Source organism: Drosophila montana, unplaced genomic scaffold (genome assembly GCF_035044405.1).
Source record: "Drosophila montana isolate Dmon_TW-CO22-7 unplaced genomic scaffold, ASM3504440v1 contig_3829_1, whole genome shotgun sequence".
Classification (NCBI taxonomy): domain Eukaryota; kingdom Metazoa; phylum Arthropoda; class Insecta; order Diptera; family Drosophilidae; genus Drosophila; species Drosophila montana.
The window spans coordinates 567,994-593,655 of record NW_026998699.1 but is presented as its reverse complement, the minus strand read 5'-3'; the positions used below and the strand labels follow the sequence as shown (position 1 = coordinate 593,655).

General features: G+C 42.5%; 4 protein-coding genes across 9 annotated transcripts in view; 1 reads left to right on the top strand and 3 right to left on the bottom strand.

Moving 5' to 3' along the window:
• Positions 1 to 335: 335 nt before the first annotated feature.
• rt (Protein O-mannosyltransferase rt) lies at positions 336 to 25,267 on the bottom strand. Its single transcript, XM_064695433.1, has 5 exons — positions 24,895 to 25,267; positions 3,269 to 4,629; positions 2,630 to 3,192; positions 1,246 to 2,022; positions 336 to 1,177 (listed from the first exon to the last, which is right to left on the bottom strand). The coding sequence occupies exons 2-5, from the start codon at positions 3,913 to 3,915 to the stop codon at positions 456 to 458; spliced, it is 2,709 nt and encodes a 902-aa protein (XP_064551503.1). The 5' UTR covers positions 3,916 to 4,629; positions 24,895 to 25,267; the 3' UTR covers positions 336 to 455.
• LOC135437513 (angiopoietin-related protein 7-like) overlaps positions 7,922 to 25,662 on the bottom strand; it is a 51,445-nt gene continuing 33,704 nt past the window's right edge. Inside the window, exon 2 of the mRNA XM_064695473.1 lies at positions 7,922 to 9,324. Within this exon, the coding sequence (XP_064551543.1) occupies positions 8,380 to 9,324 (945 nt within the window). The 3' untranslated portion in view covers positions 7,922 to 8,379. The remainder of the gene's footprint in view (positions 9,325 to 25,662) is intronic.
• On the bottom strand, positions 18,589 to 19,097 carry LOC135437581 (uncharacterized). The gene is made up of 2 exons (XM_064695563.1): positions 18,988 to 19,097; positions 18,589 to 18,924 (listed from the first exon to the last, which is right to left on the bottom strand). Exons 1-2 carry the CDS (start codon positions 19,061 to 19,063, stop codon positions 18,692 to 18,694), a joined length of 309 nt encoding a protein of 102 aa, XP_064551633.1. The 5' UTR covers positions 19,064 to 19,097; the 3' UTR covers positions 18,589 to 18,691.
• LOC135437501 (putative uncharacterized protein DDB_G0268364) lies at positions 19,796 to 24,664 on the top strand. 6 transcript variants are annotated; one of them, XM_064695450.1, is made up of 4 exons: positions 19,796 to 19,969; positions 21,789 to 22,443; positions 22,511 to 22,662; positions 22,731 to 24,664. In XM_064695450.1, exons 2-4 carry the CDS (start codon positions 21,858 to 21,860, stop codon positions 23,643 to 23,645), a joined length of 1,653 nt encoding a protein of 550 aa, XP_064551520.1. In that variant the 5' UTR covers positions 19,796 to 19,969; positions 21,789 to 21,857; the 3' UTR covers positions 23,646 to 24,664. The 6 variants fall into 6 exon arrangements, with proteins under 6 accessions (XP_064551520.1, XP_064551523.1, XP_064551519.1 ...); XM_064695453.1 differs by having other exon boundaries at positions 19,796 to 20,073; XM_064695449.1 differs by having other exon boundaries at positions 19,796 to 20,077.

The following is a 25,662-nucleotide window of genomic DNA, read 5'->3' as shown; positions in this document are numbered from 1 at the left end:
AGTGATAAGCAAATATAAAATTGGAGAATTCTTGCTGGCTTTAAATCGGCGATTTCCCGCTTGTTAGTCCGACGTTTTGATATCCAAGGCTCACAATTATCAATATGTTTCGACTCCTAAGAAAGCTTTTGCATCATTTTTGCACTTCCAAGTTATACTCAATGGGATTTAGGCTGGGCGTCAATCTCCAATCAGTTAACCAGAGACCAGGTTCAGGCTTTCGATTAGTTGCCGATCTATCGCTTATTACAATCCGAAATCTATCAATCTATGTAGATAAATAAATAAATAGTTTTATTATCTATTCAGATAGTTAAGAACATAATTTAAATAACTTATGCGTGGTTTGGCACCAGCCAAACTGCTTGAGTAGCTCCCCAACTGGATCATTACGGTTTATTGTACATGGTGCAGGGTGCAGGGTGCAGGCTGTTGGATGGCGGACTTGCGCTGGCTCATTGCAATGCATAGTTCTTTTGCAGTATAAAGTCCCAGGTGTCTTTCCAGCGCAACTCGATGATTTCGTTGGCGGACATCTTTCGGGAGCCGTAGCTCAATGGCAAGAACTTGATGAAGACAGCAATGACGGCGATCAGCCAGAGCAGCAGCGCCAGACGATAGACGCGCACCAGATGCACAGCCCGGCCGGTGCAGTGGCTCCGCAGCAGATGGTCGACATGGTCGAGCACATAGCAGAGCAGCAGCAGCTTAAAGAGAAAAGCCGGCAGATAGTTGTGCAGAAAGAGCGTCCGATCGACAAAGAAGTACGGCAAATAGTGCATCAGATAGCCGACAAAGAAGGTGTCGCCGGCGCCGAGGAAGCGCCTCCACTCGCTGGCGGAGACATCAAAGCACAAGCGACGCCGACGCAGCGCATAGAAGACAAGCAATGCGGCATAGAGCAGCAGCCCCGCGCTGGCCATATACCAGATGAGCAGATTGCCCAGCAGATAGATTTGGGCGCTCGAGCTGTCGTCCAGCCAGTAGGCAATGCCTTTGTCCAGCAGCGGCCACTCGTGCGGCTGGGAGCTGTACATGTGGCTCTGCACCTGCTTGGCATGCCAGAACATCTTCGTCTGCAGCTCCAGCAGCTTAGCCCAGAACGAGAGCTTGGTCCGTTTGGTGGGTATCATCTCGGCGGAGAGCAGTTGGCGCTCGCGTTCACGCTGATCCTGAGCTATTGTTGGAAATGTTTGATTAGCGGGATACATTTCTAGTTTCTGCCTTTCCAGCTGTGCCACTTACTCTTGGTGTAGCGATGCTCCTCCACGTTCCAGATGGCATCCTGATGCATTGGATCGCGATCACCGACCACCTCGTGCTGATTGAAGCCCCAGCTGGGCAGCTGGCGGCCACTGAAGCGCAGCGCGGCGCCCGTCGTCTCGTGTATGAGGCGTATCTCCGACTTGATGGCATGCCAGCGATCGCCCTCGGTCTGCCGGTTGAGTATCTCGACGCGCCACAGCAGCTCGCCCTCCATTTTGATCTCGTAGTCAATGTAGCAGCTGACCTCCTGGCATTGCGGCGTCATGGGCGCCGCCACGTCGTGCGAGTTCAGCGCACGACTGGTAATGCCGTGCACCAGCTGAATGACATCGCCATGTCGTATGATATCGGGCTGGTCGCCCACCACCAGATCATCGCGTTCCGGACGCTTCACAATCCACCAGTTGTTCACATCCTTGAAGGAGTAGCATGTCACCTGCTGCTGGTGCGACGAGCCACGCTGATCCTTGTACCTCACCGGATACACGGCGGCATGCGAGTGCAGCCAGCAGGTGCGCCCGTGCGTGTGCCGCAGCGTTATCTGCGAGCCGTGCACCACAGCCAACGGCTGGCCGCGTGTGATCGACGCCAGGCCGCCGTCTAGCGAGGCCTGAAACGCACTGGTCATGATGGTGTCATGTGGCCCGGCCCGATGTAGCGTCCTTAAGTGGATGTAAAAGACGCCCAGGTAAACGGCCAGCGGTATGCCCACAAACAGCAGCAGTCTGCCCAGTGCGTGCAGCCAAAGTTGGCCATCTATATAAAAGGGAAGGAGGTGTTTTTCAATACAAATTTAATACAATACAATACTTAAGATATCTTTTACTGATCTCTGTTACTGATCTCTGTTATTGATCTATGTTACAGATCTCTGTTACTGATCTCTGTGACTGATCTCTGTTACTGATCTCTGTTACTGATCTCTGTTATTCATCTCTGTTATTGATCTCTGTTACTGATCTCTGTTACTGATCTCTGTTATTGATCTCTGTTACTCATCTCTGTTATTGATTTGTGTTATTTACATCTGTTACTGATGTCCGTTATTGAGTTACTTATTTCTGTTATATCTCTGTTACAAGTACTTTTGCCTGACTCTTCTCTCTGTCTCTCTCTTTTCTCTGTGTCTCTCCCTCTATTCATTTCTTTATGGCTTCTAAGTGTTTATAGCCTATAGTCTCTCTCACTTTTGCCTATTTTGCATCGTTGAAATGGTTTGTCTCATTAAGTCTATCGATTTCTTTTTAATAAGTATGTTAAAATAATTACATACTCTTAAACTCTCTCTAACTCAGTTACATACTCTCTCTCTATCTTCTCATATCTGTTTCCCTCTCTTAAGCACATATTTCTCTTTACTCACTTGTCAAAGTCGCATCGTAGAGCAGCTTCCAGAGATGTCGACACAGCAAATAGCCGGCAAGGGCCAGCGCCAGGAAGCCAACATATTTGACACAGCCGGCGCAGGCAAGAAACAGCGCAGCCGCTGCTCCGCTGCTTAGCCAGTTGAGGCTGCCCAGCGAGCAGCGCTGGAAGCGCAGCAGACAGGCAATGCCCACGGTGCTGGCCAGCAGCAGCATCGATTCCATGAGAATGAAACGCGACTGCGTTAGCAGAGCATTGTCCAGGACGACAAGCAGGCCGCCAAGCGCTGCTGCCCAGCGACGCAGCTGCGCTTCCAACAGCAGCTTGTAGACGGCTGGTGCGAGCAGACTTCCACAAAGTGCGGGCACAAATCGCAGCCAGAAGACGGGCACATTTGACGCATAGGTGGCGCCAATGCGTGGAAATGTGTAGTTGCCATCGTAGCCGACAAAGCTGACAAGGCCAGCTATCAGCTGCTTGCCCAGTGGTGGGTGCTGATCGAAGAAAAAGATGTTGCGCATATAGTGCGATATATATTTGCCATAATGCAGCTCATCGAAGCTGTGTAACAAATGGAAAACGCAAAGATTAGAAACAGAGAAAAAACATTTAAATGTATCTCTCTTCCATTACTTACACAACATGCGGCGGCGTTGCCAGCTTATAGAAGCGCGTTAAGAACGCCAGCAGAAAGAGACCCCAGCTGATGAGATCAATGTGCAGGCTAACGGTTAATTTCGCTGCCGCTGCAGCGCTGTCTGGGCTCTGCCTGAGAGGATCCTCAATATTGCACGCGTTGCCGACATCACAAGAACACGAACGCGAACGGGAACGGGAATGCGGCTGCTTAGATGCAGAGGTAGGCGTAGGCGATGCTGTCGTCGTCGTCGGCTTAAGCGTTTCTGATGCTAGAAAAGATTGCCGACTCTCTGAGCGTCGACTGCGCTCAACGCTGCCGCGCAATGGTAGCGCCAGCGGGGTATTCAGGTGGCAGTTAATATCGCGGCAACAGTTGAGCATGGTGGTGGCTGTGGTGGGCAGCATGCCATTACAGCATTGTGGTGAAGGTGAATTGCAAGTGACTGGCGCTGCCGCTGCTGCTACTGCACCGACCGAGGTTGCTGAACGGCTGCGAAAGTGAAGTCTTTCGTTTTGTTCGTTGCTTGCGTTTTGATTTTCGATGAGGGTTTCCGCAACATTTTGCTGTTGTTGTTGTTTTTGTTGTTGCTGCTGTTTCGACTTAGAGCGCGTTGTCTTGCGTCGCTGTACGCTGTGGCTGGACATGGTTTCGCAGCGTGAGAATATTGTGGTTGCTTTTGTTATTAGTTATTTGCTAAGTTGCTCGTACTTTCACTTTTCATATGTTGTTGCACACACATACGTGTTAATATACATACATATATAAAGGCATTAATTGATTTCCGCGTACACTTTTAAATTTTATGTTTGCCACGTCTGCCAAGAAACTTGCTGTTTGCGACGCTTTTGCACTTTCCTGCGCCGCTGCGCGGCCACTTGTTGTTGTTTGCTTTGTTGACTTTGGTTTGCCGTTCACAAATAACATGCTCAAGCGCCCAGCGGCTGAAGAAAGTTCAACACACACACACACACGCACGCACGCAGCGAGAGAAGATCACTAAAAATATATTTCTGCTGTGTGAGCGTGTCGGCGGGGCACGCGCATATTTTAAGTTGTTTTTATTCTAGTTTTTACTTTGCCTCAATGTTCGGCCACTCTCCGCAATTCGCCGACTCGCCCGTTGAAGATCTCAACGCGCACTGACACAGCGGCCAAGGTGTCTGCGCAGCCGCAGTGGTTGCTGCTGTCTCTGCCCGTGCTGAGTGCGCAGCCAGCGCTGGAATGCGACCCGTTTGCTGTGCCCGAGTGTGTGTGTGTGTGTGTGTGTGTGTTTTGACTGCGTCTGCTGCCCACCTTGATTCTTAACCCATTTCTTATTCACAGCCTCTCGCTCCCTCCTTTAGCCTGTTTAACGCTCACTGCAATGGTCAATAAAACAGAAAACGTAAACAACAGTTAATGTGAAACACCTTTTTGGCAGAGCGGGTTTCAAGGTAGCACGCGACAAATTGTTAGATAAATATTTGCTAAATGTAGCACATGTTAAGTGGTATATAGTTTCTCCTGTGTGTGCAATAAATTGGATGGATTTAAGCCCAAATCTTACTCAGAGAAGCTAGTTTCTTTTGAATGTCTACTTCATAGGAGTTGCTTATTAAATTTTAATATTTTATACTGAAGATGACATTGTAAGGATAATCTTTAATAAATAATAATTAATTTGCTAATTTGTTAATGTTGATTTTATTATAAATCTCATGCATAATATTAAATTTACCAAGCCTAACGCCGCTTGCTGTATTTTCTTGTGCATACTAAACAGTGAGTCACCCTACTGCATATATATGCCCTAGTCGACGTGCTATGATTTCAAATGGCAAAAGTGCGCTATACACACAGTCACACCATACCACTAAGAAAGAAAGAGAGAGGCTTTTATGGAGAGAACATGTTCGATACGAAACGGTAGCGAACCTTCGAACTCAAACTCTTTGTCTATGGCGTAATGGAGACTTTGTCTGGTGATGATGGTTCAGCCTCTTGGGGGCGAGAGTGAGACAGCTAGTAGAGAGAGAGATAGCACAATAGAACCAAAGTTGGGGCTGCAACTGGAATTTGTAGGGCGGAGGCCATGGGGGCATTTAGGCGTTGACTGTGGTCCCACTTTTCAGGTCTGGCGATGACGATTGCGATGCTGCCGTGGGTGTCTGGATGCCGCAGCTGCAGCTCCGAGTGCAACGCGACTGCCAATTGGGGTTTGTGAGTGTGTGTGTGTGTGTGTTGGTGTGTGTGTGTGATTGTGTGGAGGGATCCTTGCAACAACAGCAACACGGCCCAAAAGGAGGCAACGAGTTGAGTTTGTTGCTGCTACTGCTGCTGCTGTTGGCGGATTGGTTGCAGGTTCTGTGTGTGTGCCCCAGCCTCGCGGCAGGCGCAGAGCCGCACAAGTGCAAGGATATTGTCGCCACCAGCCGCCAACCGCCAACCGTCTGCACCGGCATGCAACGCAATGTTGCAGCATCGTGGCCATTGCCTGAGCCTCATTTTGTGCGGAGTGCAAGGAGCGTGGGCCACTGGTTCCGACAGGGGTCTGGGTCTGGGTCTGGGTGTGGGTGTTGGTCCTGCCGTGTGCCACTTTGGGCAATGTTCGTGGCCGTGGCCGTGGCCTCGACTCGTGCGCTCGTTTCACTCCAGCCAAGGCCAAGCCTGCCAAAGGACGACGTCGCCGTCGCCGTCGCCGTCGCCGTCACCAACGACGCTGGCAACGGCGATAATGTGGCACAATGACATTGACATTGAACTAGGTCGAGGACGTTCGCCTCTTTAGCCACCGTTTTTGGTTAATGGTTACGTGTCCGTAACCCCACCCCCCTCCCCTCGCCACATTTGTATCCACTTGCTGCTGCTTAACTGTCTTCCGAGTCTGATTATGCCACGTGGCCTGCTGCGTGTGCTTATTGTGTTGCAACACGTTCTGTTGCTGCCACAAGGCAACAGCAAATGCATTCAGCATTGCATTAACTGTTGCATTAACTTGTCTGCTTTCGACTCGTTTCATAAATGGGGGCAAACTTGGCTCAAATTCATTTTCTTTTTGAATAATCAGCATAGGCTCGTTTAGATTTATTTTGATAAAATATATGTATATTATTTTGAAATAATATGCATTGAAAATGATTTATTAAATAATACATTTTCTTGCCTCTTATTAGTTAATAAATATGTTTAGGTTATAAGGCAACATTTTGCTTTATCCATCTGTCAAGCAGAAATACTTATGGACATTAGTAGTATTAGGCCAGAATTAAAGATTGATTGCACTTGACGTTAGATTGTATCAGAAACAAGTCGGGAGTACTCGACTAGGGTATACCCTGAACCCACTGCTACCAATAAATTTACAATTGTAATGCTGTTTAAGGAATTCAATTCAATAAATAAATGTAGGCAGAAATTCGTACAATTTACGCAAGAAAAAGGAAAACTTTTTCTTTAATAAGTTTTCTGTTTCTTAACCGATCTTGACGAAATATTCAATAATAGATCTTATTGTGCTATAGAACACGCGTATTGTCTCAAAATGAAAGATTTTTGATTCTAGAGGATTTCGATAACGGTTTGTATTGATTGCCTGGAAACTGGTCAAGTTATCGATTATCGGAAACAAGCTGCGCGGGCAATAGGAGGACCAACGTTCCAAGTCTCTAGCTCTTAATGAGCTCTAAGATTCTTACGTTCATTCACCCGGACAGGCGGACATGGGTAGATGGACTCGGCTATTGATGCTGATCAAGAATATATGTAGATACATTGTTGGGTCGCAGGTTTATCCGTCCGCCTGCACAAACGCATTATAATCTTTCCACCCATCTTTGGTGAAGTGCTCTAGTCGGGATAATATCATAATAATAATAATAATATCATACATTTTTTAGCACAGAACCTTCCACGGGCAAGGCCGGGCAATATCCGCTAGTACAATAACAATTGAGTAAAATTTAAAAAAAAACCAATTTTTAACAATATTAGATACATCATTAATAGTTGAGAGAGGCGTGCCTGATTCTATTGATTTATTTTATTGAAATTTATATAAAAGTGCAAATTGTGGTTTGTTAAAACATCATATATTTTTTTGCTTTTTCAAAGTATCGCAGAAATTCCAAAACATAGAATTTGATTTACACACCTCATAATCATAGTATATGCCATTTGAATTGCTAAAGGCAAAACCAATTAAATTTGATTCACTTTTTTTCCGACAATTCATACCTAGTTGAACAATAACTGTCAAATCTCTGTTTACCATCCGATTGGTCTTAAAATCAACTTCAAAGATCTTTGGTCAAATTCATTTGAGGTGTGTTTCACACTTTTAGGAAAATCCATTCCTCCTTGGTGGAAATAGGGGTCAAAGATTTGGTGGTGGACGTTTCGCCCTCAAATTCACTTCCAAGGATCTACATAAAAATCATTTGAGACGTGTTTCACATTTTGCACAATATCGTAACTTCTTCGGTGGAAAGTGCAATTTAAAGATTTGCTTCAATCATTTTTTTAAAGCTCTTTGAGAACATATACTTTACACGTGCCACGGGCAAGGCCGGGTTATACCCGCTAGTTTATACATATATATATATATACCTATTTGTATAATTATAAAGTATATTTTATGGCTAAGTGAGAGTGTCCGAATAGGAGATGGACCCCAATTGTTAATGTAACTTTTAACATTTGTCTTATCTATCTTTCCACCTGTCCAACTGATCAGCTTGAATCTCTAAATCCTGAAAAACTCCCTGAGCGGCGACTTCAAGGACTCCATAGACTTTTTTGTATCCAACTTTATGTAAGAGTAAATAAAAAAATCTGTTTTAATATCGAATTCGAAAATATTTCATTTGATATACGTCGATTTTAATATTTTGTTGTGGGTTTTCGAAGGGATTACAGCATCTGAATTTATTAATAATTACATTGTGAAACAATTCTTACTTTTTTACAATAAATGCTATACATATTTGTTTTTTGATTTTATTTTCCATTGCTTTTGGGGCGTATGAGCATTTTGACTGTCTTCAAGGAGTCGTGACCATCCCAATATATGGCATCATTTTTGGACACATAAAATTAATTGCATATAAATTGCTTTGACAAAGCTGTGGCGATCAATACCTGTATGCACAATCACCGTACCACCAGCCACCACCACAATTGTCTCGGCTTGCGCAGTTGCCAGAATTCAAATTGTCATTGTCACGATCGAATGTGCTGAATTTCTTATCTTTGTGGTATAGCAAGTAATCATTTGTTGCACTGCCCTCAGATTTCGCCAAGGTGATCAAGGTGTATTGGTCCTCCTCGCCAGAAATGGCAAATTGATCGTATCTTCTGTATTTGATGTCACCATCAAATCTTTCCATATGTATGTAGAGCTCATGAGGTTGGGCGCGTGTCAAGCGATGAATCCTCTCGAGACCGAGGAAGAAGTCGCCATCAAAGGAACCAAAACCTTCACGGTAAGAGGTCCAATTCCTGTAGAAATCCTCCTTACCGTTGATTCGCTGCTGGATAACCGTCCAGCCAGGACCTGCTGTCGCACTATCACAAAGAACATCGAACGGATCCGGGTTAATCTTATGAATACCCGGAGCATTAGCAAAGTCGGTGCAGTCACTGAGAACGGGCTTCTCTTCGTCGGTTTTTAGTTTCTTGGCACAAATGTTGATTTCGTTTTTGAGTTGGGATATTTGTTGGGCCTGTTGATCAATTGACTTCTTTTGTTTCTCCAGCTGCTCTTCATAGTCCTGGATTTTCAAGGCATTGGAATTGGGTTTACTCATTTGCTCTTTTATTGATAAAACGTTGTTCGTTAGCTCTGTGATACTCTGTTTGTAGAATTCATTCTGAGCTCTCAGTTCCTCGATGACCAATTCATTACGTTGGCTAAGTTTTTCCTGCAGTTGTTTGATTTCCCTGTCTTTGCCTTCAACCTTATTGTTATTGTTTTCAATTTCCTCCTTCATCTGATGAATATATTTTAACAAAGGTCTCACAGCCTTATAGATGTACTTTCCGCACTGCTCCTCTGCTATTCTGGTTGCCACACAAGACTTGTAACAAAGAATATGATTTATTTTCTGCATTGCATTAATAAATAATCTGTTTTTACCTCATTTTCGTTAGCCTCTGCTTCATCTATGATCAGTATTATGCTTGCAAATATCTCTATATATAAAACTGTTTGTCCTGACTGACTGACTGACTGACTGATTGGTGATCAACGCACAGCCCAAACCGTAAAAGCTAGGAAGCTGAAAGTTTCACTGTAGTTACCTTATGTGATGTAGGTGCACGTTAAGACGGGGTTTCGGGAAATTCCACCCGCAAGTGTGGAAAAATCGCGAAAAACGTTTGTATGTAACTTTTTGGTTTACCATCCGATCGGGCTCAAACTTATTTTCAAAGATCTTTGTTCAAATTCATTTGAGGGGTGTTTCACACTTTTTGGAAAATCCATTCCTCCTTGGTAGAAATGGAGGTCAAAGATTTGGTGGGTGACGTTTCGCGCTCAAATTCATTTCCAGTGATCTATATGAAAAATTATTTGAGACGTGTTTCCCACTTTTCGCAGAATTCAAACTTCTTCGGGGGGAATGCGATTTTAAGATTTTTTGGGCGAAGTTTTAAGTTGTGTCCGATTTGCTTCAAACTTATTTTCAAAGCTCTACATAAGAACTTAATAAATACGTATTTCAGCGATTTGGGAAATTCCACTCGCAACAGTGGTATATTGGCGGAAAACGTTTGTATGAAAGTTATTTGTTTACCGTCCGATCAGTTTCAAAATCATTTCAAATTTGTTTGAGAACATTGATTTTATAACATACTTGCCACGGGCAAGGCCGGGTTATACCCGCTAGTAATATATATAAACACAATACATTTCATTTTGATAGCACTTTGATTTTGGAATTGAAATGCGAATCTCAACCGTACTCAGCGACAGCACGCACGTAAATAGACTGTAATACGGCAATCAATTGGAAGAACGTGTGTAATAATATTTCGGCGATTTGAAGCGATTATCAGTAGGTCAGGAACTCAATATAAATAAAGAAAAGGCATGGGTCAGGCGTTAAGTGACCTTCATTGGAATGTTGATAGATTGCAAATAGGAAAGTTCATTTGCGTTGGCTGCTTCTCGTTATCAGCTCATTTTACGAGACTAAAAATTAGTTTCGAACCGAGCCGAAATTCCAAAACTAAACCATATTTTTTCCTTATGTGCTCTAGTTAGTAGTTAGGGTAGTTCCACGGACATGGCTCGAATCAGCTCGTCGCTCTGATCAAGAATATATATCGCAGATGCTGGCTCTTACATAATTTTCATTTTCAGGTTATAAAGATAATATGAATTAGCTAAATCGGAAATAAATAACATTGGAGCGAATATGAAAGAAGCAGAAGATTAGATTGCTAAGCAAATGTATTTGTATTAGAAAATAAATTCATAACATACGTATGCAACTTTTTTGTTTACCATTCGATCTGCCTCAAGCACATTTTTAAAGATCTTTTAATAAACGAAAGTTTATTCTTCACCTTCAAGATTCTTGCCGCAAGACCAAAATGGGTGGAAAGCGTTGATTCAAACACTTAAAACATATTTTTGAATAGAAGTGCAGATCAAGTTGGGTAGATTTCAATGTTCCACGGGCGTGTACTTAGTGAAATAATAACATCTAAAATTTGTAGCCGCTAGTATGATTATATATACAGATATATATATATATATATATATAAGTTTTATATATATAGAGAAGTTTTGTTAAGTCTGGGCTTGAAGGCAACTTGAGACACTTTGAGTGGGCATCTTAAAGCTTGGAAATTGAAGATATTTCTGAGATAAATAAATTACCTGCAATTTAGGCAGACACAAGAAACAAAGCAGCTGGGCAATCAATTAAAATGCATACGTTTTGAGAATTTGAGGAGTCGCTTCTAATGGAAATTGGAGCTGCTGCTAGCTGGCGGGGGGCGGGGCGGTTGCACCTGCACATTGCAGTCCATAAGCTCTGCAGATATTTTCCAGGGCAACTGCACTTTGTCTAGAAGCTTGTGCATCGGGGGTGGAAGTAGAAGGGGGGGGGGGGGGGGTGTTTCGGTTTCGAGAGGTTTTATTTATTTTAAATGAAATGAAATTTATTTTATGCACATTTTATTCGGTTGCAGCTAAGGGATGCAATTTCTATATACTACATGGATTATTCATACACACACACACACACACACACACACACGGGCGCACACACACACACACGGCATGTGCTGAAATTTGTTATATAGAAAATGCAACTAAAATGCTTTCATGTTTTTGCTGTTTTATGCAACACAGCAACTGTCTGGCTTGTGCAATCGGCCACCTTTTCGCCACCCAACTTGCCACACAATAACCCCCCCCCCCCCCCACCCCTCCCTACCCACGCCACCTTTATGCAAGGGTTGCATGCAGCGTTTTGTTTTTAGTTGCATTGCAGTCTAGCAAAATTTTTGCCATTTGATTGCATTTTGTTTTGGCCGGCCTGCTGGCTGCGCCGTGTAGAGTTTGTTTGTTGCAATTTCCTGCTGCTGCTGCTGTAGTTAGGTGTTGCACACACACGCACACACACGCACACACACGCACGCACACATGCATCAAGTGCATGCAGAAAAACGCATAGCTGCATTTTGCGCTCTCTCACACAAAAAGAGAGCTTTGGCCTAGGCCTTAGGGTGCCACACACAAACTTTCACACACAATTATATATATATATGCTATGTATATATAAAATATAGAATTATTTTTTATGTGCACATCCTTTTAATATATAGATATATATATATATATATTTATATATTCACTTTGCTCTACACATAGAGACATTTTTTTCTGCCGCTTCTTAGTTGGATTTGCCAGCTAAAAATAATCATAACATTGCTCTGCTGTACAGTTGTGTCCAAAACATCAAAATGCATTTACCGTAAGTTGCAGTAGTTGCAGTATTGCATAGCGCGTCAGAAGTAACAAGTAGCACAGTTTTTGGCTGGCTTTCTTTATTTCTAGCGACTTGATTCTAGTTGCAACTGCGCCCAAAACTGGGTGATTTTTTACGCGCACAAACACACACAGCAATACAGGCAGAGGCACACACACACACACACACACACGCACGCACACACACTCGCACAGACATAATAGTTGGGCACACACATTGCATATCTATCGGTGCGCCGTGTGTCGTAGCCCCCATCATGTGGGCCGTTTGTTTAGAATTTTAGATTTTAGCGCGTTTTAGAATTTTATGAATGAATTTTCGGCGCAGTCTGACTGACTGCATCCTTTGCCTGCCTGCACCCCCCAACCCCTCTGCCCCTCTGGCCCTGCTGAGAGTCACTTTTAGTTTTTCGGTTAGTTTTCGGTGCCCATTTTTGCAGGCGGCGAATTGGGGGCCGTTTGTGGGCGTTTTTTTGCGACTCGTTCGTTTCGACCTTGGCCAGTGCCGGGGGGCGGGGGTTGGGGCGGTGTTCTCGTGCTTGGGCTTGTTTAGATTTTGTGCCAACGTCAGCTGCAGTTTTGTTGCCCCGTTTGTTGGTCCATTTTTGCATTCACCATTGCACTTGGCACAAATATTCAACAGAGGGCATGCATACAATACTCTTTAAGAAGACACATGTTGCTAAAGAATTGAGCATTGTTTTTCACGCATACATATTAGTTAGTTAGTTTTGAATGGAAATGTTAGCTAGTCAGAGGATTACGATTACTTCGTAGTCTTCTTTCGATCCCTAAACTTTGTGGTAAGTGTGACCCAGCACGCTACTCAATTGACTGGGAAATGATAATGACTTCCAGAATAACTTTGGTAAATAAGATTATGCTAAAAGAAAAGAAAATCAAAAGTTAAAGATTTGGTTTAAATAAATGTGAAAAGAGAAAGCAAATACATTTGGGTTTAAGAGACAACTGGAAAAATATAGATCCGAGTTTATTAGAGGAATAAATTAAAAAAGAAAAGCTTAGATTGCAGTCAGTAGATATAAAAGGAAAAAAAGCAAATGTTTCACTAAAATCAATAGTCAAACACATCAGAAATCTCTGGTTTAAAAAATAAGCAGCACTTAATTGAAAAGCTATTTTGTATACAAATTTTGAAGACAAATTCGAATTATATATATATTTCCTGTACGATTTAAAATGCGCAATTCGGGGCGTAAACTAAAAATAAATCAATTTTTGAATTAAATCGCATGCAAACGTGCGGCTTGGTTAGGTGTATGGAAACGTAAGAACTTATGTATGTATATGCTCATGTTTATATACTATATACTATAAAAGTACATACATTTGCACCATAAAAGCCGTGCAGCTCCCCTGGCCCGTACTACTCTATGCATTTGCTAAATGTTGGCGCCATGTTTGAAAATGCTCATCCCTAGCACACAAGCACACACATATAGAAAACATTCAATTTCACACCCACACACACACACGCACACACACACACACACGAACATGCAGTTGCTTTAATGAGTTTGCTAGATTTGGATACACACAACAAATAGCTAATAAAAATCTATTGTGAAAAAAACTGTTGCATTGCCGGCGCGCGTTGAAAATTGCCAGCAATGGTGCGATGCACAAAATAGACTAGCAAAACTGAGAGTCTGTGTAACGGCGAGGAAGAGCGAGAGAGTGAGAGAGAGAGAGAGAGTCAAAAATAGAAAGGGATAGAGATGCAAAGAGCGAGCTCGTTGCGAAGAGAGAAGCCGATACGAAATGAGCCGAGCCCTAAGCAAACGAGACAACAAACACAAAAGCGAAAGCGAGGAGTCGCACTTGCCAGCATAGTGCGTGACTGTCAACGGCGTCTGTCTGCGTATGTAGGCGTGCGTGTGTGTGTGTGTGTCTCTGTGTGTGTGTGTGTGCGCTAGCAACGGGCATTTTAAAGAGTTTGCCTTGCCTCTTGACAAAACACATTTAGGCAGCCGTATAGCATCCGCCCCGCGCCTATATCGTTCCCCCCGTTCCCTCTTCTCAACCAACAGCGTTCCCAGCCTCGTCATCGTAACCAAACTCTACACAATTTTAGGCGCCCGGTCATCGGCCCAATATGCCGGCCGGTTCGGTTTGCATTGCTCGCCATTAACGGACGCACTTTAAATCAGTTTACGTTATAACGTCAGCATCGACACTACGTCATTTCGCGACTTTTGTGTGAGCATTTGTGTTGCGCCTCTGTTGCTTCCGCCCATACGACGCGTTTTTACTTTCACGCGGCGAATTTCAATTTCGGCGACCGAGTCAACAGTTCAAAGTTTGCGATTTGAGCTGAATTATTACTAATGAAAATTAGAAACCTGTTAAATTAATTCCAATCCTCGAGTCGTTAGAAACAAGTGAGTTGTTTATAAGCAAATCAAGTTAAGGGTAACATTCGTTAGTTAGAAATATTATAAGATATAAGAACTGTCTCATAATTAAAAATCTGTTTTCAAGTAGTTTTCTACCTTTATAAGCTGTTCCTGAAATATGCCTTTATAAACCATAATATTAAAGCTAAGAAAACAGAAATTACAATCGGAATTTCTTTGTTTACCGATAAGTATGTTCTTAAAATATGTTAGATTTCTACAAAGGTTTCGAAGTAAGTTGTTTTTTTTTTTTTCTAAAATTTGAGAATTGATTGATTTGCATAGATCTGTAAAGATTTATTTATTTGTAATAATTATATTACTTGCAACTTTCAAAAAGTTGACTAAGAATTTCAGTTAAAATGATTGCATTTAAAAGAGTTAACGGTAATTTTCAGGAAAAGTTCAAAACAAACCAATTTCTTACTTAATTTTAAGGAATTTTCATTTGTTCACGTTACCTCTGCAATGTTTACTAATTAAAATACATGTTCTGAAAGTTTTTGTCAATTAAAATTAGTACCCTAAAAAGAGCAGGTACAAATTTGTGTAAGCCAAATAGCAACTTAACAAATAAGGAAACTTTAAGTCAAATGTAGACATAACTTTTATAAATACTATTTGAAGGGAATTGATAAATAAATTGCATTGAGAAAATTAGGTTTGTTTTTGCATTTTTTTAGATGCAGGCAAAAGCACGTTCATTGTCCATCATTTAATTGGAATCTTATTCATAAACGGCTAATCCGTAGGTGCCCAAATATTCTGTATATTAAATTACTTACAAAAATCAACACATATAATAAAATATTAAAATAGCTTTCGGTAAATTATTCATAATATGCGCTTGCTTTTTAAAATGTTTCTTCAATAAGAATATAAACAGATGAAATTAAATAATATTTAAAGACACATTGAATACTCATAGTACTCATAATAAATCATATACTTATTATTATTGTGCTTGCAATGCGTGTGCATATTTGAGTACTATGAGTATTCAATGTATATATTTAAGACACATTGAATACTCATAGTACTCATAATAAATCATATGTTATTACTGTGATTGCAATGCGTGTGCATATTTGAGTACTATTAGTATTCGATGTATATATTTAAGACACATTGAATACTCATAGTACTCATAATAAATCATATACTTATTATTATTGTGATTGCAATGCGTGTGCATGTTTGCACATTACGCATACGCCCCGATTGCCACTTGTGACCGCGTTTCCGGTTGCTAACAAACCTCCCGATGCGAGTCTGTGTGTGCGTGTTTAAGTGTGCCGGAGTGCATTTCGCAGACACGGGTCATGGCCACGGCCACGACCACGACCACGACCACGGCAACGGCCACGGCCACGGCAACGGCAACGACCATTGGCATTTCGGTTTCAGCCTGCGCCTGGCCGTTTGGCGGAGTTTCACTTTCATGCCAGCATACACCGGAGCACAAAGAGCCGGGATAAACAACGCAATGGGCGCGAGGCTTGCACTCGGCCTCGTCTTGCCAAATGACGGCAGCTGCAGCGCACCACCTAAACCACTCCCTTTCAACCCCCCCCCCTGATGCCACGCCCACCACTTGACAACACTTGCTGCAAGCGTCATCCACTTGTAACACATTCGCAACCAGTTCCGGAGCCCGTTGACCAGCCCGCGGCGCGGGCGCGACTTGTTCGCTGTTCACGACGCAGACGACGACGTCGACGATGATGACGCAATGCACCCCACACACACACACACGCGCGCACACACAGATGCCGAGTCTACAGGAGAGTTGCACACACCCATTGCCTCCTCTTCAGGCGCAGGCTGCTGCCGCTCTCCGGATGAGTCAAAGTCGTGCGCTCTTGGTTCTTGCTCAATGCCGATTGCAGTGCCCCGTCACCCGCCAATCCCGTCACCCGCCACCCGCCACAGCCCATATTCCAAGTGCATTTACCTCAGCTTTGCATGGTGCACGGCGCTGGAGCAGTAGCAGGAGCCGGGTGCAGCAGCATGGGTGGGGTAGCTGAGCCGGGTGCAGCAGCGCCTCGCACGGCTTTGTGGCAGGACGGAGTTTGTTGTCGCGTCGCCCCCGGTTGAATTGTGTGCGTGGCCTGGTTTCGTCGATTGGCCTTGCATGCGGTTATTTCAGTGTCAGCAGCGGCAGCATCTTTGTTGTTGCCACCGATGCGGCTGGCAGGTCCTTCCACCTACTCCTTCTGCTCATGCTCATGCTCCTGCTGCGGTTCCTGCTTCCTCATCCTTGTCTGCGCTTGACTTTGCCTGCATTCTCTCGTATGCAAATCCGGCGGCATTTGCTTGTGTGACCTCATGTGGCAACTGACTCTGGCTCTTGCCACACACAATCTGACGGCCAGTTGGAGGCACTTTTTGGTGGTTGATTAACGGTACATGGCCTTATACTGGTCGCTTGACCCAGTTCTTAAAGCCCATTTTACCTTTTATCAATTTATGCTTTAGGGATTTTCAATCGTTTCTGGGTATCAAAACTAAAACAAGCTGCTGAAGCTTAACCAAAAGAATTCCAAATCAAATTTGCCGTCGCTTTTAAAAGTGTTTTTCATAATAACAAAAAAAGTATTCTCGAAACTAAATTTAGTTTTATTTTACAATAAGCTAAGAGTTAAGCCAAACTAGTTGTCGAAACCCGAACAAAAGCAAACTTTTGAGCCAGACTTCGTCCCAAACTATGCACCAAAGCTTTATACCATATTTGATAGATGCCATTTTTGGACAGAAATTAAATTTAGCCCGCATCATGTTTATAAAAATCTTAAGGCGTTTTATGTTTTCAGTACAACGGACAATTGTTAGGAATCTAGTTGTTTTACTAGAACCTTAAACGTATATAATAGAAGAGATTTAAGTCCAAATTTGGGCTCGAATATATGGAAACCCCGTTTTACGCTTTGAATCTAAAGAGGGTGCTGTTTCGAATCGTGAACGGAACCCGCGAAATTTTTTAAATTCTTTTTCCGTGCAATCAAACTTCCAAGTGACCATATAAAGATGCAGTTGAAAACAAACCTATTTCTGAGAACTCGTCAATTAGACTCAATAAAATATACACGTCCGTAATAATAGCTTACTTTGGATATGTTTTGCTGAAATTTTCACTGTAGTTACTTTATGTGATGAAGTCGCACGTTTTCGGCAAATTCCACCCGCAAGTGTGGAAAAATCGCGAAAAATGTTTGTGTGCAGCTTTTTTGTTTACCATCCGATCGGCCTCAAACTTATTTTGAAAGATCTTTGTTCAAATTCATTTCCAGATATCTATAAGAAAGATCATTTGAGACGTGTTTCACACTTTTCGCAGAATTCAAACTTCTTCGGGGGGAATGCGATTTAAAGATTTTTTGGGCGAAGTTTTAAGTTTTGTCCGATTTGCTTCAAAATTATTATCAAAGCTCTACATAAGACTTAATAAATACGTATTTAAGCGATTTGGGAAATTCCACCCGCAACAGTGGGAAATTGGCGGAAGACGATTGTATGAAAGTTATTTGTTTACCGTCCGATAAGTTTCGAAATAATTTTCAAAGCTTTTTGAGAAATTTATTTTATACGAGCCACGGGCAAAGCCGGGTTATACCCACTAGTATATACATATATCTTTTTACTTTTTTGTTTTGTCTAGAATTTAAGCGAAGATCTACCTACGAGCCGTATTATTTAATCATATCCTTCCCCATCATTGTAAATAGTAACTATACACCATTCCCTTAGTCTTTCGCTTGATAGAGATCAGATTTCAGCGCAAAAAGAAAATAAATATAAATATAAAGTTATGATTAGAATCATATGAATATCAGCATTGAAGAAACATTAGAATATGCATTTTTAATACACTTACTTATTGGGTATGGAAAAACTTCAAATTAATTTAAGAATTTCACCAAATCTTTCAAATTTATATATATTACCTGGATGTCTTATCTCAATATCATTCTGATCAGTTAAAAATGTTATTTGTTAACAAAAAGGAAAATTGAACAAATTATGAATTTATCGAAATCGCGTTTGGAGCAGGGCTGAGTTCAGGGCGTCAGCTTCGCGATTGAGCGTCACATGTTTCTGGACACATACTCCATGGATCCTGCGATAGCCGCGACGACAGACGCACTTCGGATTGTAGCAGTAATTCTCCGCCGGACAATAGCGACCCGCCGGACACTTAACGATCATGCAGCTGACCTCCTCGTTGACAGCACACGGCATGCCCACAACTTGGTAACGGTCTGTGGATAAGGTTTGCAAATAAGAGTATCTGAGCGGCCCCTAAACGCACCCGAACTATTCACCATTTTGCGGAGAGGAGAGCACAAGATTGAAATAGCCACAGAAAAGGGCAAATTGAATTGAAAGCCGGCAGCACATGACGACAGCTAAGAGCTAACAGATCTATGCAATTGGTTTCCATGCATATATGTATCTATGAATAGCTACAGCTTCATGGAACTAATTAACTTGACGAACTAGCCATGCAATTCTCAATTGGTTAAAACTACAGCGAATTGATAATAGAACTAAAGTACTCCCAACAACGTAAAAAGAATAACGTTATATTTGGATGAGAATAAATTTACCAATAAGTAGGTGATTTGAATAAGAGAGAATTGTGTCGAAGTTTTGGTTTCAGGTTCGGTTCATAAACCGGGTCTTTTAATGGATTTTTATGGATTTGAAAAATATCCAATCAATTTCATAGCAGTTTTCACAGATTTAGTTAAGTGCATAGTTCGAATTATTAGCACGTACTCACCTGCGTCAACATGTGCACATGCATTTAAAAATTGTCCAAGATATTTAGTGTATAAAAAAAACTAACTAACATAGAAAACGTCTTGTTTATTTTGCGAGCAAAGCAACAATCAAACAATAACCGTTTATTTGACAACTACTTAAAGAGAGCATCAAACACGCGCTCATTCTCTCCTTTGCTCAGTCTGTCCTATTCGCTCTCGCTGCTAGCACACACACAGCCACACGCACACAAGTATTACAATGCCGGCACGAAGCTCACGCTTTTGTCTCGTGTTCAACACACACACATACACGTGAGCAGCGCGCAGGAGAAGTTGGAGTGTACAAACGAGTTGGCGGCGGGTCAGTAGCAAACTTGTGCCACACGCCGTTAGGTGGCCCTGTCGTGAATGCGGCAGCCGACACAGACATAGACGCACCGATTCGACGCTGGTGTGTGGCTTGAATGTGGAGGAGGCGCACTCGCCCTCGCACTGCAGCAGTCGCAGTCGCAGCGACGTCAGCGCAAACAACGCAACGGTAGTTGGGCACCTACACTCCTTGTACCCGGCCTAGCCAGGGCAACAATACAAACATTTTTTGCTTTTCCTTTATAAATGCCGTCGCGCGGGAATCGTCTCTTTGTAGGTATGCGTGTGTGTGAAAACAGCAAACACGTAGCAATAACGAAACGAAAAAACGTAAGGCAAAATATTGCAAATAAAGTGCACTTTCACATTGCTGTCCAGCCGATCGACTGCGGCGTCAGCGCCAACATTGGTTTGTCTTTGTGAACGACGAGACGGGCGCCTTACGGCTGCTTCCTGCCTTTGACTTTTATTGTGTCACGCGTTCGCGAAAACAAAAAAAAATATATATGTACATACATATGTATGTTTATGTATATATAAATAAGAATAAAACATAACTCCGTTGCGGCGGGCTAGTGAAAGTATATTTTTCAATATGTAATAAAGATGTCCTCGATTCTTACAGTCCGCGACAGCTGCCCAAAAGTACGCTGCAATTTACATAAATACAAGCGTGTGTCGGTGTGCGTGTATGTGAGCGTGTGCTTGTGTGCTTTCGTTCCTCTCTCAATTAAACGCGACACTAATTTGCGTACTTAGTGAAAATCGATATTGCTATAACTTGCCTTTTACACGACACTTTCGCAGATTTTGTAAAACTGTCTGCTAACAAAGCGTAGATTAACGGATTCTTCACTTCTTTTTTTTTTTTGCAATATTTTCCAAATTTATGCGAAAATTGTTATAAAATCACGCGCACTAACACACACATACATACACATTTACACTATCGGGACAACCCTAACCCAAACACAATGTGCCGACATACTAAAATCGGACAGCCGCACAGTGGTACGAATTGTTGTAAATATAAGTGATAAATTTATGAGCAACAAATAAACTCATTTTTCACTATGCGAGTCCTTATGAAACGGTTTATTTCGTAATATTCACTAAAATGAAATTTTCTGCAATTTAACAACGAAAAAATTGTTCTTTCCGCAAATTTTAAATTTTTTTTATTTGGGCAAGGAAGTGAAAGCTAAATAATAATAATAAAAATAATAATACTGGCGGCTTTTGCTGAAAAATGGTAAACAATTGTTTGCAGTTCGATACTTTTGTGCATTCCTGATATTTAATAACCCGTCTTACCCAGTTTAGCATCTAGTGATTAAAACTAAACTATTGCTAGAACTCTGCCAATTATGTTTCAATGCACAAATGAACAAGTTACCACTGTGCAGCTAACGGTAGTTTGTGCTCGTGCCTTTACTCGTATTGCGCGCAGGTTTGCCGCTCTTTTTGTTGCTTCTCACGCTGCCGGCATACATATGCATGTATGTACGGCATACATATGCATGTACGTACATGTATATGTATGTGTGTGTTTGGGCGATTGTGGGTGTGTTTGCGCGTTTGAGCAGTCAAAATAATAACAGCGGCTGCGATTTCACTTTTCATTCAGAAAGCCAGAATTGGCCTTACCTTGAATTCTATGTTTTGATTGATATTACCTCATGTTGGCAGTTTCCAAAAATGGGAAATACTCTGCATTTTGTATTATTTTATTAAACAACATTAGTTTTATCAACTACATGTTTACATGTTTTAAAATAAAGCTTTGATGTTTTTGTTTTATAATCCAGGGAGCACTTTTTCACTCTTTCTATTTACGACTCCCAGTCTTACTCCAAATTGTTCTCTTACCTAAAGCTCATTGTCTCAAAAATATCGCCTTTCTTTGCGATTTTCCTAACTCAAGTCTAGCTATCCACGACACATAAAATACAACTTTTAGATGGCTAAAAAAAAAAATTTAATTGCAGTCGATTCGAACGTAAAATTAAAATATTGGTTCGCCGGAAACCACTAACGAACCACGCAACGAACGCACAATGAATTTCACACCCTTTGGGAACACCTTTCCGGGCCTTCCACAGTTTACGACGACGACGTCGCCGTTGGTGTCGACGGTAACTGCCGCTGTGGCCGTTGCCGATGCCGATGTGACTGCGGCCAACAACAATCAACAGCAACAACAGGAGCCCGGCGGCAGCGGCAATCGCTACCAACAACAACAACAACAACACCAGCAGCAACAACAGCAGCAGGTGACTACGGGCGTATCTATGACGCACTTCAGCCAGCCCAGCAGCAGCGCCGCCGCCGGCAGCAAGTTTCGCAGCGGGCAGGAGGAGGCGCTACAGGGCGATAAATACAATGGGCATCTGGTGGCCACCGCGACACAGCAGCAGCAGCAGCAGCAACAACAACAGCAGCAGCCACAATATGCGACAGTCTATGCAACCAGTGCCACGACGAGCGCAGTGGATGCCCTGCAGGCGAGCAGCTCTGGTCAGCAGCAGCAGCAGCAACAACAACAGCAGCAGCAACAACAGCAGCAGCAGCTGCAACAGCAACAAGTGGTGGCGCCGCAGGAACTGACACAGGATCTATGCAATGCCATATTGCAGCAACAAGGTGAGTCCAAAATATAGCCAAGATACTTAACCCATTGAGTCCTCCCTCGTCCTCTCTGTTTTCGCAGTGCTACAGAATACCTCCTGGCAAACGATCACGCCCGGCACGACCGTCGCCGACTACCTCTCGCATCTTCCAGCCAACACGTTGCCACTGTCGCTGCACCACTTTCTTAAGTACTCCGCGGAGACCATCAAAAAGGAGAACCAGCAGAATGTGGTATTGTTTAGCTTCGAAAATTGTTTATATTTAATTGTCAAAATAACTAATAATTGTGTCTCGGACAGGTGCTGCAGGTGCAGACGGGACCAGGCGCAGCCATTGGCATCAACACCATTGGCACAACGACAACCATAAGCATACCTCAGCAGGAGCAGCAGCCGCTGCATCAGCAACAGCAGCAGCAGCAACAACAGCAGCAGCAGGCAACACTGCAGTTGCAGTCGCAGGTCGCGGTGGCGAGCACCTCGACAGCCGTAAGCGGTACCAAGAAGAAAAAACGCAAAAAGCGCTCGAAAGAGCGCAAGCCAAAGCTGCGTCCCGGTGAGATTCGCATGGGAACTGCACTAGACGGTAGCCCGCTCTACATGTGCCCCGAATGTCATGTGGCATATCCAGAGCCGGAGTTGCTCGAGGTGCATCTGGTGGGACACAATCTGGAGCGGCGCTATGTATGCGATATCTGTCAGGCATCGCTCAAGCGCAAGGATCATCTCACACGGCACAAACAGTCGCACAATCCGGAACGACCGTACATCTGCACCGTCTGCCTGAAGGCCTTTAAGCGCAAGGAGCAGCTGAGCCTGCACTTTGTCATCCATTCGGGCGAGAAGCGGCATCAGTGCCAGGAGTGCGGCAAGGGCTTCTATCGCAAGGATCACCTGCGCAAGCACACCCGCTCCCACATAGCCAGGCGCGTCAAGGCGGAGCTAAATAGCCATGTGCGGCGCGAGAACGGCACCAGCATGTTGCAGCCTGTGGTGACGGCTGCCACAACGGCGGCCGTGCAGCATGCCAATCAGCAGCAGCTTCAATTACAGCAGCAGCAACAACAGCAGCAGCAACAGCAGCAGCAACAACAACAACAACAACAACAACAGCAGCAGCAGCAGCAGCAACAACAACAACATCACATTGTCGTCAGCCAACAACAACAGCAGCAAGCAACTGGCCAGCAGCAACAACAGCAAATGCTAAATTAGCCAAATGATTTTTGTAAAGTCAGTTAAATCAAAATTCAAAAACCATGCCACATTTGAACATGCAACACGCGACAGCAACAACTGTTGCTGTTCGCAACAAATTCAAGTCCAAAAAAAAACTCTCTCGGTCCACGCAATTTAATTGACTCACACAAATCGGATACAAGAATATCGTTGACGATATTCAGCAATACAATAGCTAAAATTTAAAGGACCTCCCATCCTTGGGGGCATCCGTCGACACTGTACAATTATTCCTAGGAAACAACGTGACACAAAGCTAGTCCTAAAAAAAGTGCTATAAACCTGGGACCAGAAGCTTGATTAACTTGATTTTTATACAAAATAAATTTATAGCGGTCGCTCGCAAATGTTTGAAAAATTTGAAAATGAAACAGTTTCGTCAAGTTCTATATTCGAAAGTGTTTGAAAAGACACAATAAAAATTGTAAATATTATTTATATCGAGCGATCATTGTAAATAATCTTATAGCAAAAATAACACAGCTAAAAGTATTTAACCTTATTATGAATGATTGTTCGTATTCTTGTTTAAATAAGTCCAACTGTCCTTATTATTATTATAAAACTATTACCAATTAAGTTAAAGCAATGCCAAAAGGGTAGAAAATTGTATAATATTGGGCATACAAATGAAGCATAATTGCATAATTATTTTTTGGATATATTTTCAAATCGTCAATTTTCTTTTAAATATATCAATTAAACTTCAAATATAGGTCCCAGAGCGCCGATGTGATATTCTGTCGGCCGTACTTTAAGACAAATGTGCAAAGAGATTATAATTTTATATGCGAATCGCGTATTTTAGTAAAATGTATTTTTGTATAAAGTGAATCTATGTAAATATTTGAAAGATAAAAACACGGTGTAAATGCAGCAAACTATTTATGTACTCCTAATAACGAAACAAAGCGCAATTTAGATATAAGTACGAACTAGATACTATGAATGTCCTTCGACTTTTGATAACACCGATTAAACCATTTGTAAATACACATGACAATTTTATTTATTTGCTCCAAAAACTTCTCCCGGAACTGTTTCCGCTATGGAAAATTGGTGGAAACCGTTATATAAGACCATTTTTTCGACTATTAACTCTGTCAACATTAATTAAAGACATGTTTAACAATTGTTTAATACTCATCTCCCCCATTTCTTCGAAAAGTCCAAGTTTTTTCATATAATCCAATGTTGATATATTGTTATTTTAAAAGTGACTCACCGATTGCAGCAATTCCACTCCACTGGGTAAAAAAGGTGGCACAAGTTTGTACCTTGGCAGAATTATTTTATCTGCTGGCTCATCTCTTGCGAGCTTTTAGGCATGATCCGCCATTTATATTTTTATACGCACACACAAACACATACATATATAGCATACCACACCATCTATGACGGGCAGCCTCACAGCTGCAACTGACACCCAGCTTCAGTGGACAGCGCTATTTATACTACTGAGCCTTGCCTTCGCATTTATATATACACGCACAAGCACTTGTGTATGTGTATTTATACCCTTCTATACAGTTCCGCCTCGGAGCAGCAACTAAATCGCAGCTTCAATTGGAGCCTATATTTATGCACTTCTCTTCTTCTTGCTTCAAGCTTAAATTTTTTTCGAATTTTTATGCGAAAACACACACACATACACGTACGCAATTCCTCACGCCAATAACGGGCCGCTTCACAGCTGCAACTGAGACTCATCTTCAGTTGGCAGCCTTATTTATACTGCTGAGCCTTGCCAGTTCTTCATGTACATATGTATATTTTTAGACGAATACCCACACACACACACACACAATATTATGCCATCAAACGAATTGCAGTTCAGTTGGAGACCTTTTTATGCTTCTCCTCTTCTCTTCTTCTTGCGAGCTAACATTCATGATCAGTCTACATATATAAACACACACACAAACATAACAGCACACATCTACACCTAAACCGGGCTGCCTCACAGCAGCAACTGAGACCCAAGTTCAGGGAG